We start from the raw sequence: 14,643 nt of genomic DNA on the forward strand, positions 1-14,643 counted from the left end.
GCCTCGTTTTTATGATGCCTATCTCGAAAAACGGTTCCAGTCTCCTAAGACACTGTACCAGTTGACTGCACCGAGACCTCACTTGTAATTAACAAGTGCCACTAATTGCTCCCGTGGTGGGAGCCCGCACAAGGGCCCCGGCGCCGGGCGGGGGACGGAGCAGCCTGGGGCCGTCGGCTCCGGCGGCCGCTCCCGGCGAGCAGAAGGCCTTGCCGAGGCCTGCGCCCCGGCGGCTAGTAGATCCAGATCTGGAGAGGAGTAGAGTGGTTTGTAGTTGAGGCGTTAAACTTGGGGCATCTGCTAACAGAATGACTGACTCCACTGTAAGTAGCGGTTTGTTTGGTTTTTTGTTTTTTTTTTTTTTTTTTTTCCTTTGTAGGGCACTTCAGCTGTGGCCATTTTACTCAGGATCGCTGTATTACTGTTCAGTGTGTAAGCTGGTTAAACGCCTCCAAAATTTATTTTTATAGGGTTCATTCTGGCATCTTTTGGGAAGTTTGTTTGGCCACAGAAATGGTTTTCAGGAGTAAAATGGGTTTCTGGAAGTTGTCAGTCAAATTATTTCAAGATGCTATTGGTCCTAAAATACTTTCACTTCTTCGTGTACAAATTTTTGTCCTCTAAAATGCTCAACATGAGATACCAGGTAGTCATCTTCTGTACAAATTCCAGCTACAACTGCTGGGTTTTCTACTAGTCTTGAAGTCCACTCTGGTGAAATTCCGAGCTCAGCCTACACTTAAAAAAGCCTGAGGCCTTTTTTTTACACTTTCTTCATACCTTGTCCTCTTTTGATATTTTCCCCGTTTTGTGAACTCGTAAAAGTACTCGAAGCACTTTTATAACCAAGGAATCAAAAGCTCAGATTATGTACACTGAAACTATAAATTCAGTTTTCAGAGACGGTTATTTCCAAACGACCATCTTAGTCTCTGCTCGCGCCAGGCAGATACTCTGCCCCTCCCAGTGCTCTGGAGTTTTGTGGCTGCTACTGGCAGGTTGATTGGATCTAGTGAAAAAATCCGTAGAGATGTCAAAGGGAAAGATTCCTGTCTGTCTTTTCTACCCAAAGATGGTACTTTAGATTGATACTGGGTCTTAGGGTATCTTTTTTTTTTTTTTTTTTTTTTTTGTTTCGGCACATGTTTAAATAAAACTTCACTTAGCCAGTTCACTCATCGTTTTTTGTAAACCTGAAAAGATAGTGGTTAGAGCTTGAGCTAATTGATGCTTTCTGCTAGTAGAAGATTTGGTACTGTCAGTAGTTGAGGTATGAACGAGATAGGTACAGGATCCTACATTTTACCTCCCTAGCAGAGTCTCAAGAATCCTGATCTCTGTGACACTAAGACAAAACCAAATTGTTGTCCCCGAGTAGGCAGAGGTGCATATGGAGGGGAAGGAATTGCGAGGGAAAATACCGCAGCGTTGGTTTTACAGAAACAAGGGTGTTGATGGAAAGACTCCATCCACTTTCCATCCCATGTGCCCTGGCCTTTTCAAATCTTGTCTGAGGTACCCCCTCACCTAACACGGGTAGTTAACGTAGGGTCCTTTTAAAACAAATCTGTTCCACTGTTTAAAACTTGGAGTGATTTTTATTTTTTTTAAGAAAGACAGTCCTCAGAAAGTGCCTTTTTAGAAGATGGTGCTGTAGATTTTTATTTTCCAGTTGTACATGGCTGAAAATTTAAGATAAATTATTGAAAATGCCAAGTGTTTGATGGTATCTTTCAGGTACTTTCAAGCATCAGCTTCTCTGAGTCAGGACCAAGAATAACCAGGACGGTGTTTTCATTTGGAGGGAGAGGCATTGAGGAGTGATCACCAAATTCAGCTGGTAGGCTAGAGTCGGCTTTGATTTAGTCAATACAGTTTACCTCTTTGCGTTGAGGGGGTGGGAGGGTGGGGGGGTGTAGGAGAAGCAACAGCGTGGGACTCTGGGGGCAATGTCATTAGTGCTGAAGGGGAATCCATAGCTCTCGAAGGATGCCGTCTCCTAGAGGTGGCGAGCTCCCGAAGGTGGAGCAGACGAACCGAAAGCTGTCTGGAGTCTGCCGAGATGGTTAGTGCTGCCGTGAGCAGACCTCCCGCGTGGCCCGTGGGTTTGAGGGAGTGATGCGTGGGTATCGGCGGGACTGCGAATTCCGGCCTGGGAGTTTGATTCTCGGGATGGGAACAGTGTGGTGGGGTGGGGGATGCTGCCCCGCTCCGAGGGTTGGAGAGGGTGTGGGTCCATGGCGGGTTTGGTGAGCATTCCTCCGGTCAGGAAAAGCTGTAGACTAGACTATTAAACACTGCACCTCAGTAACCTTGTAATGCTGCATAAAGTAATAATAATAGCAAAGGTCTGCTTTGATTACACTGTAATGTGCTTGCACATGCCTGCAAAAAATACACCCTTAACTTGCATTTTTTTGTAATGGTCTTAATAGCAATTATCGGATTTTTTTCTTTTATTATGAACCTTGTCCTTTATTGTGGTGTTTCTGTATATTTATTGGTAATCTGTGTGCAGCTCATAGGTCTGTGCGTCTGGTCTGTATGTTGCTTTTAACACTTATTTTTAGGTGGGAGAAGTTTCTGAATGTTTTGTTTTTCTTCTCCAAAGTCAGCTTAACTACTCACGTCTGAGAGGAGACTGAATAAAACAGCTTAATAGACAGACTACTTTAATTGGTACCTTGTTTCTTTAAGCTTAAAATTATTTTGTGTTCATTTTAGTATTGTTTATACAGTATCGGGCATTTAAGATGTAGAATAACTTGATGTCAGTCAGGATATTTTTTGACTATCAGGAGCTTAAGCGCAAAACTCCCACTTCAGTTGCAAGTGGTGTCTTTGCAGGAGTACGTTTGTGTCCAGGCTTTTTCTAGGAGTAAGCAGAGCTGTTCGGCATCCGTCCGTCGGGATGCGATGGAGGAGCTGTCGCGGGGGCGCAGTCCCGGAGCGGGGCAGTGTCCCCGGCTGGAGTTGCCCGCACCTCCTTGCCGAGACGCTCGCAGAGTTTTGCGCGATTCAGCACTCCCACTTACGCGACCCCCGGCGACCACGAACCACGTCCCTTTTCGCTGTGTAGGTTTCTACTGATTCAAGTTAGAGAAATGAACTGATGTTTCTTGCAGTTTGTTACCAACTTTCTTGTCTTATTACAGTGCCCAATGCCACTTTGTTGGTATTTCAGCTTGCAATGATGTTAAATGATTTTATATTCCCAATTTCTTAATGTTGTTAGGCTAGGATTTAGAAAGCATTTTTTCAGTCTAAATTCTGAGCCAAAACTGTGTCTTCTATCCCTTTTAGTAGTAGGCATTTTTACCTTTTAGACTGAAAAGGGCCAAAAATCTCGCACCATCAGCTTGTTTGCAGCAATACTCTCCATCTTCCCTTGCCTATCAACCAGTTTATTTTCTATCTACATTTAAATAATACTGAAGCTGTTGAGATTTAGAAAGAAGTTGCTGCCTCTTCTTTCTATCAAAAGAAACTAAATGGCCTTGTGTCGATGATGCTGGTTTCTGTTGGGCAGAGATCTCTTCCTAGAAGTCTTGCTGTGGTGATGATGAACTGTAGCACACATGCATTTAATTACAGTAGAAATGTTCTGTATCTTTCTGTTGCATTCACTGGAGGATGCGTGATGTTTTAAAGTATCCAGTTTAGATACAAGCTAATAAACTGCTGAAGATGTAGACCCTCTATTAAACTACTTAAAATTAAAAAAAAAAAAAAAAAAAAAGGCAAACAAACAAACAAACAAAAAAAACAACAAAAAAAAAACAAAGCAAAAACAAAAAACCAAACCAAAAAACATACCAAAAACCCCCAACAACCTAGTGCACATGGATAGTTTTAATTCATCTGCCTCCCTGGCAAAATTGGAGACTGAGGTTTTGCTGTAATTGATGCTACTCATAGTAGATTGTGCTGGGATTAATCCTAAAACTGAACTGACTTGGCTGTATATTTTAAGAAGAGGAGAAGTGGTAGTGGTGACTGTGCTATTAAACCAATAGCAGAAAGCTCTAAAAAATGCAAGGAGGAAATTCGTCTTCATATTGAAAAAACTGAATATACTGAAAAAATCTCATGCTGCTAGAACCTTGTGAACCTGTATCTCTGCATCCACAGTTTGCCCCAAAAGACCCCAAATGACTACTTCAAAGACTAATACGTGAGGAAAAGTATTTTCCTGTCCTTTTTTTTTTAAGAGTGCCTGTTCACCTCCTAAAAGGACTGTGCTGAGAAGCAGGTGGCAGTGCCTGTGACAGCTGTATAGTTAAATCAAACTGTGTTTTGTATCTCAACCCTGAAGCTACCTTACTTGGCCGAAAGGGATTTAAGTTCCAGTAGATCGGTGCTATTTGAAACAACGGAGCCAAGGGGGTTTTGTGAGCAATATCCCACCCCTCCATAATACATCGATGCTCTGATAGATTTCTGGTTGCAGTTTTCACGCGGTTCACACTGAAGCGTGCCTGGCTGCCAAGAGAAACAGCAGCAGGCAGTTGCAGAGTTAATTTTTGCCGTAGCACTGCAGTTGCTCTGCTCTTCTCCAGCTCTTGCCCACCTCCCTGCTCCCCTCCGCGGGATCGCGCCCCGCCGCTGCCGATGTGCGACCGGTCGTGGTGACGCTGCAGCTGTGGGGACGGTGAAGCAGCTCAGGGTGTGAGGGGCGGTGGAAGAGCGACGGGGACGAAAGCAGCTGTCTAGAATTAAAGGGCTGGGGTCGGAGCTGGGTGGATGTCAGGGGCGCTGTGGTCAGCTCGAGCCCTTCAGGGAAATTGATGGGAACATCAAGCATTCGCCATGGGGTCCCGAACTGTTTGTGTTGGACTTGAACTCATTGAGAGCAAGCATGTGCCTTTTTTCTGGTGAAAAACAGAGCTGGAAAAAAACTTGCGTTTGCGTTGGTAGTATGGTTAGTATTTAACTTTTTAAAGCTTGAAGTCCTTGGTCAGAATGGAGTTGGTTTTGCGTTGAATTACTTAAAGTGAGCCCTGAATTATTTGCGAATTAGAACTACCCAGAGAGGAGAAGCTTTTAAAATAAGTGGATTCTGGAGAGTAATGTCATCAAATAAACATACTTCCTGGTAGACTTGCAATTTTTTTTTTTTTAAATTGAACCTTGGTATATTTCTCTACCTAATGAGAATCATTAATTCTGCCTTTATTTGAATGTTGCCTGTCCAGTAACGTCTTCACTCTTTACTGTGCTCCTGCAGCTTTCCGTACACCCCATTGCTTCTTCCCCCCTACCCCCGTTTGGTGGCTGTAAGGACATGAGGAATGTTGGTTGTCCAGCGAATGTCAGGGAGCAGTGCAGAGGTCTGATTAAGTGGGAACGTGGAGGTGAGGATTAAACATCACAGATAATTCTTCAGGAACCAGTGTGCCAGCAGCTGAGGGTAGTGATGTCTGCCTACAGAATGGTGTGGTCTCTTGGGCGTGGAAGGAGTTAGCAAAGTGGCACGAGGGGAGGAGAGATTCCCCCCTCCTCTGAAATCGGGGTACTGGTAGAGGGAGGGCTGTTGTAGACTTGTGTGCTGCGCAAAAGTAGGCACCTGTGTCCTTAGATGCTAGTTTGGGCTTTAAAGCTGCTAAAAAAAGTGGATTTTCAGACTGAAATGGAAGAGCTTTTCAACTAGGTTACATTTTATGCAGTTTTGAGATACTGATGAGTTATGCAGCCAGGAACCCTGCTATCAACACTGGCTCTGAAATAGGTCCCCTCTCTGACCTTGGGGAAACGATTCTGCCTCGTTTTTCACCCTTTCTAGAAAATGTTTATGATGATCCACATCGCCTTACGAGAGCTAGCTCTGAGGATGAACCATGGTGTGGAAGCGCTAACTTCTGGACACCAAGCTGTGCACTTTCTTGCAAGTTTGCATGTTGAGTTAATACAGTTCTGTTTGGAGCCTGTCTCTGACGTGTGCCTGTGCTCTTTCCTTACATCGCAGCTCTGCCCGAGCAAGGCCGTGGCGATTGGTCCCATGGTGTTTACCTGTTGCTTTCTTTTAAGGTAATCCATTTGTTGCAAAACAGACTGTCAGAGGACAAGTTTATTTAAATTAAAGGGTTTTTTTCATTGCTGAGAATTATATAGGTCTTTCAAACACATTTGGCAGTTGGAAAATTAATACCTACTGTAATACTATCTAGCAACACAGAAAAATATGACTATATGTTGAGTTTAGGGCTATGCTAGCCCACAAATGATAGGTCCATGACCCATTTAAGTACAGGTGTGCAAAAATTAGCTATTAAAATAATTACTAATAAACTTTCATTATGCTTACATTTGCAAATCTCTTAAATATATTTAAAAGCCAGTTTCTTTGATAGAATATCCATGTCTTGCCAGTTAGCGTTCACTCAGACGTAATAGCAAAGTACTACCCACTGGAGCAATGCTCAATTTAAAGAACCTTTTGAAGTTTTTGAACCTGATGGTGTGCCAGCAGAGTGGAAACTTGAGCAGTGCTCTTGAACTGTTGAGGAAAATTGAAGGCCAAAAAAACTTGGTGAGAGGAGGACTGCTAGCGATGACATTTGTCTTCTGACTTCTGGCGACCTTGCAGTGAAGAATGGCTTCTTTTGGGTACTTGGTTTTGTGCATCACTTTCCTCCTGTGGCTATAGTTTTTAGTTTTCTTTGGACTTGGTTTCTATTCTTCAGTGAAACGTTCTCATTTCTACAGCTTTCAGTGTTGAACCTAGCCTTGAGACAACTTAATGTTGTTTTCCTATAGAAAAACCTGCTTCTAGAAAGCTGCGTTTTGTATCTGGTTTGCAGGCAGTTTTGAAAAGCTGGCCTCAGCACAGCAATAGAGTTGGCAGAATGAGTTTTTGGTCTGAAATGTTGATTTTACAGGCTCGTTGCCCAGCCCCTGCTGCCATGACCAGTGACACTGGTGTACAGATCCTGCGTTTCATGGGTTAGGTGACGCGCTTTGGGCTCACAGGGTACAGATCCTCCTGTCATATTCTTGTTTCTTCCCTTGGTGTAAGCAGTTAAGCTTCCCCAGGTAGCCTAATGGTGGATAAATAGTGTTGTTGCTTGTCGTGGGGACAAACTAGGCTGTTTTTTGGCCTGGAGGTATCTGATTATAGATAAGAACATTGTTTATCAGCAGGTATTACTTTAAAGCTTTCACGGTAATTGGTAGCATTCGGTTATGAGCCAATATGGGTATTAAAGTATCTTCAGGAGAAGGTGGCTCAGGTGGCATAGTGTGTGCCATAAACGTTGCTAGTGATCAAGCTGTATTTGCTTAGGAGACTGCTGGAAGCAATGTCGTGCATATAAATTTTGCGTATTTAATACCATATGTTTAAATTGAAAAAAAAATGATTGTGCTGTTTGGGATTCCTCTTCAGAATAAAATTCTAATAAACCAGTCCGGTGGATTGAGATTCCCTTCTATGTGTACGTCTTGCTCTTTCGCATATGCTGGTAACTGCTCCCCTCTCGTTTTGGTGTTACCATTGCTTAAACAGGAACTTGGAAGTGTTCCCACCGTGATGGTACTGAGGGTTTTCAGAGCAAAAGGGAATTGTTTCAAGACTAAAGTAGAGCTGTGACTCGAGACATTGCACAAATAGATCGTAGGTGGATGGCAAACAAACTGGTAAAAGCCTTTATTTTTACTTAACCATCTTGACCATGTGTGCCTATTTGTATTGCGGATGTGGGCTGCAACCATGCGGGGTGGGAGGGAAACCATGTGTCGGGTGTGTTTTGAGATGTACTTGCTAAGCAGAAGCGGTGTCCTCTGCCCGTTCTCCCTTTCCAGACAAATTGTTCTTGCCAAAATTTTCTACCTGTTGCAAGAGTTGCTTTCTTTCCAGCACAGTAAAATGTCAACTTCTTTCACTGTTCCTTCCCTCTCGTAGGCATCTGTAACCTCTGTACGACTGTGTATAGTACACAACAGTCATCAGATCTCTACTGGCTTTAGATACCATCAAGCTGGGTGTATTGTAAACGAACCGTATTCATTTGAAAAATAAAATTTTTTTGAAATGCGTATGTGATGCTTCTTTTTTGTTTGTTTGTTTGTTTATATTCGCATCGTTTTCATTTATTCCCAAAGCCCTGTCCGCAGGAGCAGATGGAGATGGAGGTGTTGGTCTCTGAGCTGCAGTGGCAGGAGCCGGGTGGCATCTGGAGGGAGGTGCCAGGTGTGGCTGCCGCGCTTCTGCCGGGGAAGGATTTTACTTTCAGCCTTTTCCGTTTGATTTGATTTAACGCCACCTAGTTTTACTAAAAAAAAAAAAAAAAAAAAAAAAAGGGGGTGGTATAACTTCTTGAAGCTCTCGGGTGGGCGGTTTAAATCCTCCCGCAAACCCAGAGCCGTGGCGGAGCGCGATGCTCTCCGCCGTCCCTGCGGCCGCCCAGCAACGCGCCCACGCGTGCGTGGCAACCGGCCCACGCGTGCGTGGCAACCGGCCCGGCGGCAGGATCAGCCCAGCAGCGGTGAGGGGGGCCGGGGCTGCCGGGGAGAGAGGAGGGGACTGGGAGCACTGGTCGGCCCGGGGGGAGCAGGAGCGGGGCAGGGCCCTGGCCCCAGGGAGCTGTGGCGCCCAGCTCGGGGCTGCCTGCGCCCAACCAGGGTGAGGGTCCCCCTTAGCGGGGGGCTGAGCCCCTTCCCTGTCCCCCCCTTCCACTTTGGGGGTTCGGGACCCTGTGTCCTGCAGCCCGTCGTGCCTTCTCTCTGGTCCTGCTTCCCTTTGGGGCAGGACGCCTTCCCTTTGGGGCTTCCTTCCCTTTAGGCGTTCCCTGGCTTGTCCTCCCCAGCAGCCGTTGGTGCCACTGTCCTCGAGGAGCTGTGTCCCAGCTACCTGTGCCCGAGGACTGGGGGGATAGGCACGGGGTATACTGGAGCCAGGCAGTGAGTCTGCCCCAGAACCGCACCTGACTGGGGTTTTGGGGACCTGCAGTCTCCTCAGGAGCTGCTCTGATCCTGTTGTCTCTGCAGTTCCTGCCAGTTTTCCAGGGCTGTGCTGGGTAGCGAGGAAGGCGGCTGCAAACGATACGGTTCTTGCAAAGCCTTTGGGTCCCCTGGGACTGCAACCCTGGGCTGAGCCTACGCAGCTGTAACAAAAGTAGAATCAGTAATGTAATCAGCCATTTTGTCCAAGCTCAATAAATACCCTGTGGGAGATGGTGCTGTGAGCGGCTCCGTGTCTCTGCACCGTTCTCCAGGGAGAGGCGGGTGGACAGGGCTTGGCTCTGATCACCTGCCCTTGTGCTCCCCCCTTGGGTGGACGTGCGGGTCTGCAGTAGGCGAGATGCCAGGTTAGAGCCTGCTGCTGCTTTTCTCTTGAAGAGCTTTCCAGCTTGTGGATGCCTCGCCATTTCTGGTGTGCTTCCATGAATAAACACAAAAAATCTTCTGCTCCCTTTTAGGCACGTGTTTAGGGAGATGGCCACGCTCAGTGTAAAGCCAGGACAGCGGTTCACCTTGCCCGACTGGCACACCAGCTCCCGTCTCATCTCAGCTGACGCTGAACACCAGCGTTCTGCTTCCCACCAAGTCCGGCAGGAAGCCCGAGCTCTCCGCAACGAAACCAACAACCAGGTGGGGCTTCGGGCAGGTTGGCTGCTCCCCGGCTTGTCAGAGCAGCAGGCTGAGGAGCATGGCAGTGTGTCTAGGTCCGAGTGTACGAACAAGGGAGTAGGAGAAGGCCTGACCTCTACAGAACCTGCTAAATATGCACACTTACTTCCTGTAAACCCATGTCCAATGATGCATGTGTCCTGTCGTGAAATCCCTGGGCATGATTCTCGTGTCCATTGCAGCTTGGGGTGTTTTCTGTGCTCTCCATTTCTGTAGATGTCTGTTAGACCAAATGGCAACGTGTTGTACTCCTGTGAGGGGTCGGTCACGCCTGAAAAATGGGGAAAGGCTTCTGCAAGATTCACAATTGCAATTTAAAAAAGAGTAACGGCGTTTCTCCTCTTAATTCCAGACAAAATGGGATGAACACGACAACCAAACCCGCCTGGCTGAACGTATCAACAGCGTGAACAGATGGAAAGAGTCCCTGGACAAATGCCTTGCAGACATAGATGCGGAAATCGATGCCTTAGCTGAAGTATGTTGGGAAGACAGATGGCTGAAAATCAGCTTACACTCTCAACATGGGATGTTAAATAATTGAGGCTTGTCTTCTGCAACGGGCAAGCCCATATGGAGTTCAAGGGGGGCTTATCGCAGGTGTACTGAGATCCGTACCCGGCGAAATGACTTCCTGGAAAGCAAACCACTGTGTTCTTGGCTGAGCCCTGCCATTTTATGGAGCTGTGCCTTGCATGCTCACGTTTGGGGTTTTGAGTGGGTTTCATTGTTTGTTTTTTAAAGCTCTGAAAGATAATGAGAAGTACGTTACCACCATCATTCAAAAATGTTTGATTTTAAATAGAGACTAGCAGTGGGACATCTCTGATTCTTTTAGTTCTAAACCCAGAGGCTGCTGCTCCTGGAGTCATCAGCCCCCAGCAAGGTGTGATTCCCAATGACGACAGCAGATGTAGAGGACTAATGTGTTAAGACTTGCTAAAAGGTTTCAGATCTGCAAAGACAGGCAGTGGGAGGGTATGGGTGGGTTCTCCTTCCTTTCTGTGTCCCATCTCTGAAAGAGACCTCCCTTCACACCCAGCCGGTGCTTCTTCCAGGTGAAGAAAGCAGCAGAACGTGCCCTCCAGGCAAAGAACCTGCCTTTGGATGTTTCCATTGAGTGCCTGACGCTGCGGGAGAGCCGCCGCTCCATCGACGTGGTGAGGGACCCTGTGGAGGAGGAGCTGCACAAGGAGGTGAAGGGGATCGAAAAAGCCAAGAGAGAACTGCAGCAGAGAGCGAGCGAAGCCTTCGAACAGCTCTGGTGAGGCGAATGACATGGCTTTTGACCGGACTCTGCCCTCCTTGCTTGGCCCCAGCAGTTGACACGCCACGCTGAGCCAGGCGAGCGGGCCGGGGGCGATGAACCGCTCAGAGGAGCCTTTGGTGATTGGTGTCAAGGTTTATGGGGTTTGGGGGTTTGTAGGGGAGAGCATGTCAAGGGAGACTTCAGAAGCACCCTCAGAAAATTTTGGCCTGGGCAGATATCTCGTGCCGCCTGCCTTGGCTCGTGAGTCAGTGACCTGGAGGCCCGAATCCCTCGTGGGTCGCTGCAGCAGGGTGGGCAGCTCCGGTCAGCAGCGCGATGCCAGAGCAGAGCACGGGGACCCGGGCAGGCAGTCTAAAAGCGGGGGCGCGGCTTTACCAAGTTGGGCCCAGTTCACCGGGAGGGCATTTTAAAAAGACGACTGACGTGGTGATGAAAGCTTTGGAAATTGTGAGCTGCCTCTTCCCTCCGCATGCTCGCCGCTGACTCCGGCCCCGCTTTCTGCAGCCTCTTACAGGAAGCTCGCCAGAAGCTGAGCTGTGACCACCGGTACAAGATGAAAGCGCTGGAAATAGATAACGTGTGCTTATCGCTCAGCGTAAACTCTCCCAACATCTCCTTCAAGGTCAACCCAACACGGGTCCCAGACGGGTAAGGAAAGAGCCTGGCCTTGTGTGGCCAAATCTGTGCTGGTGCTTGAAAGAGCCCTGGGATGCTGCTGCTTTCCATGCTACGTGCTGGCTTGACGGGTGCAGTTTTGGAGATTGCTCGGAACAGGAGTTGACTTCTGAGATCTGCTGTGGCTCTTGAATTGTGAAGCTACAGCCTTTTGGGAGCTATCTAAGCTGTCACCACAAAACCAGAGAAGCTATCTGCCCTGCCTCCCGTGTGCTTGGCTGTAGGTGACACTCAGTCGTGTGGTACCAGCCTTTGGCACAGCTCACGGGGGAGCTGCTGCACATTTTCACTTGCTTGGCATTTCACAGCATGGTTTGGCTGTGTCCCCGGTTTGGGCAGATGTTGGGCTCGGTGCAGGAGCCACAGGTCACAGTCTCCAGCTGGTGCAGTGAGATCAGGCAGGATGCGACCTCCAGAATTCCTGAATCATTCTGTACTGCACAAAGCCACCTTGGCCTGCAGCAGGTGGTTCCTTTTGAACTGTCTTGCAAACACTGAACTTATTTTCATAACTGGTAATTTGTTCACAGATCAACTACAATGGATGAGTGGGAACAGAATAGCCAATTCAATAAGGACCATGCTGAGGCAGAAATGAAAGCCTCGACTGGGCTCCGGGAAGCAACGGTGCTTGCCATCGCCCAGGTAAATCTGTCTCCTGGCTGGGAACCGGTGGTGCAGAAGTTCTGGATCCCGTGTGGGAGAATGGGCTGGCATGTGCTGTGGCCAGGGGCAGGGGGTCTTCGAAAAGACAGCACGGGCCTCAGAGCAGCTGTCCTCCTCCTGGTTTAAAAGGCGGGCTTGGTTATGCTGCGGAGCTCGCAGCAGTCTCAGCGACCTGGAAGACACGTACCTGGCCGTGGTTCCCTGCCCCTTTGGCTACAGGGGGGTTCGCGACCCACACACACGTGGCAGCTGCCAGAACCCCCCTAGTTCTGCTCAGAGGCTTGTCCCAACCTCACAGGCAGCAGCTGGGAGGGTGACACCTTCCAGACGTGTGTGACGGGAGCCTGTTCTCTCTTCAGACAAACAACGAGCTGGAGGCTCAGCGTGTCGCGACAGAGTTTGCCTTGCGCAAGAGGATTAGAGACCTGGAAAGAGCCTATGATGAACTGAAATGGCAGGAGCAGAATGTAAATGTCGCTTCTTTGGTTATCGACCACAACCTTGGGTGGGAATTGACTCCAGAAGGCTGTTTGTTGTGTGGAAAGCTACTTGGCCTGAGCGTGGTTTCCACATGAGAGCTGTTAAGTGGCACATGTATGATCCCTGCAACCTCCTACCTCCTTCTGCTGTCACAGCTGCTGCTCTGGCATTTCTCAGCAACAGTGACAGGTTTTGGCCTTTTTATTTCACCCCTGGTCTCAACCACTGTAGCTATAAAACACCACCAGCACCACATCCAGTCCGTGTGAAAAGCCTGATCTATGAGCAGCGGGGTTCAGTACTCAGAACTCCACCAGCCCTTGTTTAAAATCCATTCCCAGCACAGTAACAGCCCAGGGTGCACGGGGCCGGCTTTCCAGTATCCCTGGCTGGCCCCCATGATACATGTCTTTATCCTTAGACCTTGGAGGAAATTGCTGAGATGGAGGAGGACATCCGACGGTTGGAGGAAGATCTTCGGAGGAAAATGCAAGATCTGAAAGTGGCACACACCCGCCTGGAAACCCGCATGTGTCGGCCTGGTGTGGAGCTCTGTCGGGATCAGGTACCAGCCTCGCCTGGCGCACTCCCTGCCAGGAGGGACTGGGGAAACTGGCCAGGATGGGGGCTGGAAAACGTGGATGCATTTTGGAGAAAACTCCAGAGGGGATGAGCAATGAATCCTACAGTCACCTAGCAAAGCAAATGAATAAATGTCATAGCTGGGCGAGAAGGGCAGTGAGAGCCTTTGTAAAACGCCCCTTCAGCCCTGTTAACCACTGCCACCTTCTCCCTCCCCGCCGTGCAGGTCCAGTACGGGCTAACAGAGGAGGTGCACCAGCTGGAGGGCACGATCCGTGCGCTCAAACAGAAGCTGGAAGAGTCACAGTAAGTCTCCTCACGGGGGCAGAGCAGCGGGCCAGCGTCGCCCGCGTGAGGGATGTGGCGATGCGCAGCCCCGGACCTGTCACGCTTCCAGAAGCTGCACGTTGGAGCTCCTGTCCGTCGGGACCGGGAGTGGAAATAAGTCTTTGGGCTTGGTGGGGAGCTGGAGTGGGCAGCAGGGTGCAGACAGGGTCTGTGTGGTGGGAGGCTGAATGGGGTTACTATGGTCCCTGCTTGACTCTGACTCAACCAGGCACAGACAGTTCTAAAAGGGGAAGAAAAAAATGGGTGAAAAGTAAAGAAAGAAATGGAAGTGCTGCGCTGGGCTAGCGTGGGCTCCCAGGGCACACGTCTCTGCTCGCAGCCCCAGACGCTGCTGCCGTGCACCACGATGTCTGATGCAGTCATTCTTCATAAGAAGGCAAACGCTGCACAGATATTTCTGCCAGAAAGTGGGAAGTTGGGCATTTCCAGTGCAACTTGGGAAGTGAATCCAGTGCTTGAACCCAACTCCCCTCGCTCTGCTTGTTCCCAGGGGTGCCTTGGACGCTCTTTACAGACAACTTCACCGCATTCAGACAGATATTGGCTACAAGGCCAATTCCCTGGTGCTGGACAACAAGTGCATGGACAGCCGGAAAAAACTTGTGGTCCCTGCTGAGAAATTTGCACCGGAGTTCGACACTTTCAACCGGACCACGAACCGTGTGCTCTCCACGCTGAAGAACAAGCAGCCGGACTTGGCTTAGCGCGCCGGGGAGCGTTGTGCAAGGAGCCACACCAAGGAGAAAAGCGACCAGTGACTCAGTTCCGTAGCAAGGAAAGCGGACATCTGTGGTGTGTTAGGATAATGTAATTCTCCTCCCTCCTCCCAGTTTGTTATATAACTGTCTGTCCCCTTCTATGATGTTTATAGCTTCTTGCACTCCAAGGAGCGTTATAAACAATAAAGAGTCTGTCCCCAAGAGCAGTTGTCATCCGACAGTGTTGGAAGCATTTCCCGGTGATTGAATCCATCTGCACTCTTTTTTTTAAGCCCT

General features: G+C 48.6%; 1 protein-coding gene across 2 annotated transcripts; it reads left to right on the forward strand.

Moving 5' to 3' along the window:
* Positions 1–5: 5 nt before the first annotated feature.
* TEKT2 (tektin 2) lies at positions 6–14,568 on the forward strand. 2 transcript variants are annotated; one of them, XM_032997204.2, is made up of 10 exons: positions 6–1,840; positions 9,417–9,588; positions 9,980–10,105; positions 10,686–10,891; positions 11,402–11,545; positions 12,103–12,217; positions 12,598–12,705; positions 13,140–13,283; positions 13,527–13,606; positions 14,139–14,568. In XM_032997204.2, the coding sequence occupies exons 2-10, from the start codon at positions 9,433–9,435 to the stop codon at positions 14,350–14,352; spliced, it is 1,293 nt and encodes a 430-aa protein (XP_032853095.2). In that variant the 5' UTR covers positions 6–1,840; positions 9,417–9,432; the 3' UTR covers positions 14,353–14,568. The 2 variants fall into 2 exon arrangements, with proteins under 2 accessions (XP_032853095.2, XP_042649867.1); XM_042793933.1 differs by lacking the exon at positions 12,598–12,705.
* The last annotated feature ends 75 nt before the right edge of the window (positions 14,569–14,643 follow it).

Source organism: Tyto alba, unplaced genomic scaffold (assembly GCF_018691265.1).
Source record: "Tyto alba isolate M040663 unplaced genomic scaffold, T.alba_DEE_v4.0 Super-Scaffold_20, whole genome shotgun sequence".
NCBI classification, from domain to species: Eukaryota; Metazoa; Chordata; class Aves; order Strigiformes; family Tytonidae; genus Tyto; species Tyto alba.

Excerpts from the sequence above, each read along its gene's own strand:
- TEKT2 (XM_032997204.2), top strand. The coding sequence starts at position 9,433 with ATGGCCACGCTCAGTGTAAAGCCAGGACAGCGGTTCACCTTGCCCGAC. Across the intron at positions 10,106-10,685 it reads AAATCGATGCCTTAGCTGAA|GTGAAGAAAGCAGCAGAACG; the intron begins GTATGTTGGGAA and ends TGCTTCTTCCAG. Across the intron at positions 12,706-13,139 it reads TGAAATGGCAGGAGCAGAAT|ACCTTGGAGGAAATTGCTGA; the intron begins GTAAATGTCGCT and ends CTTTATCCTTAG.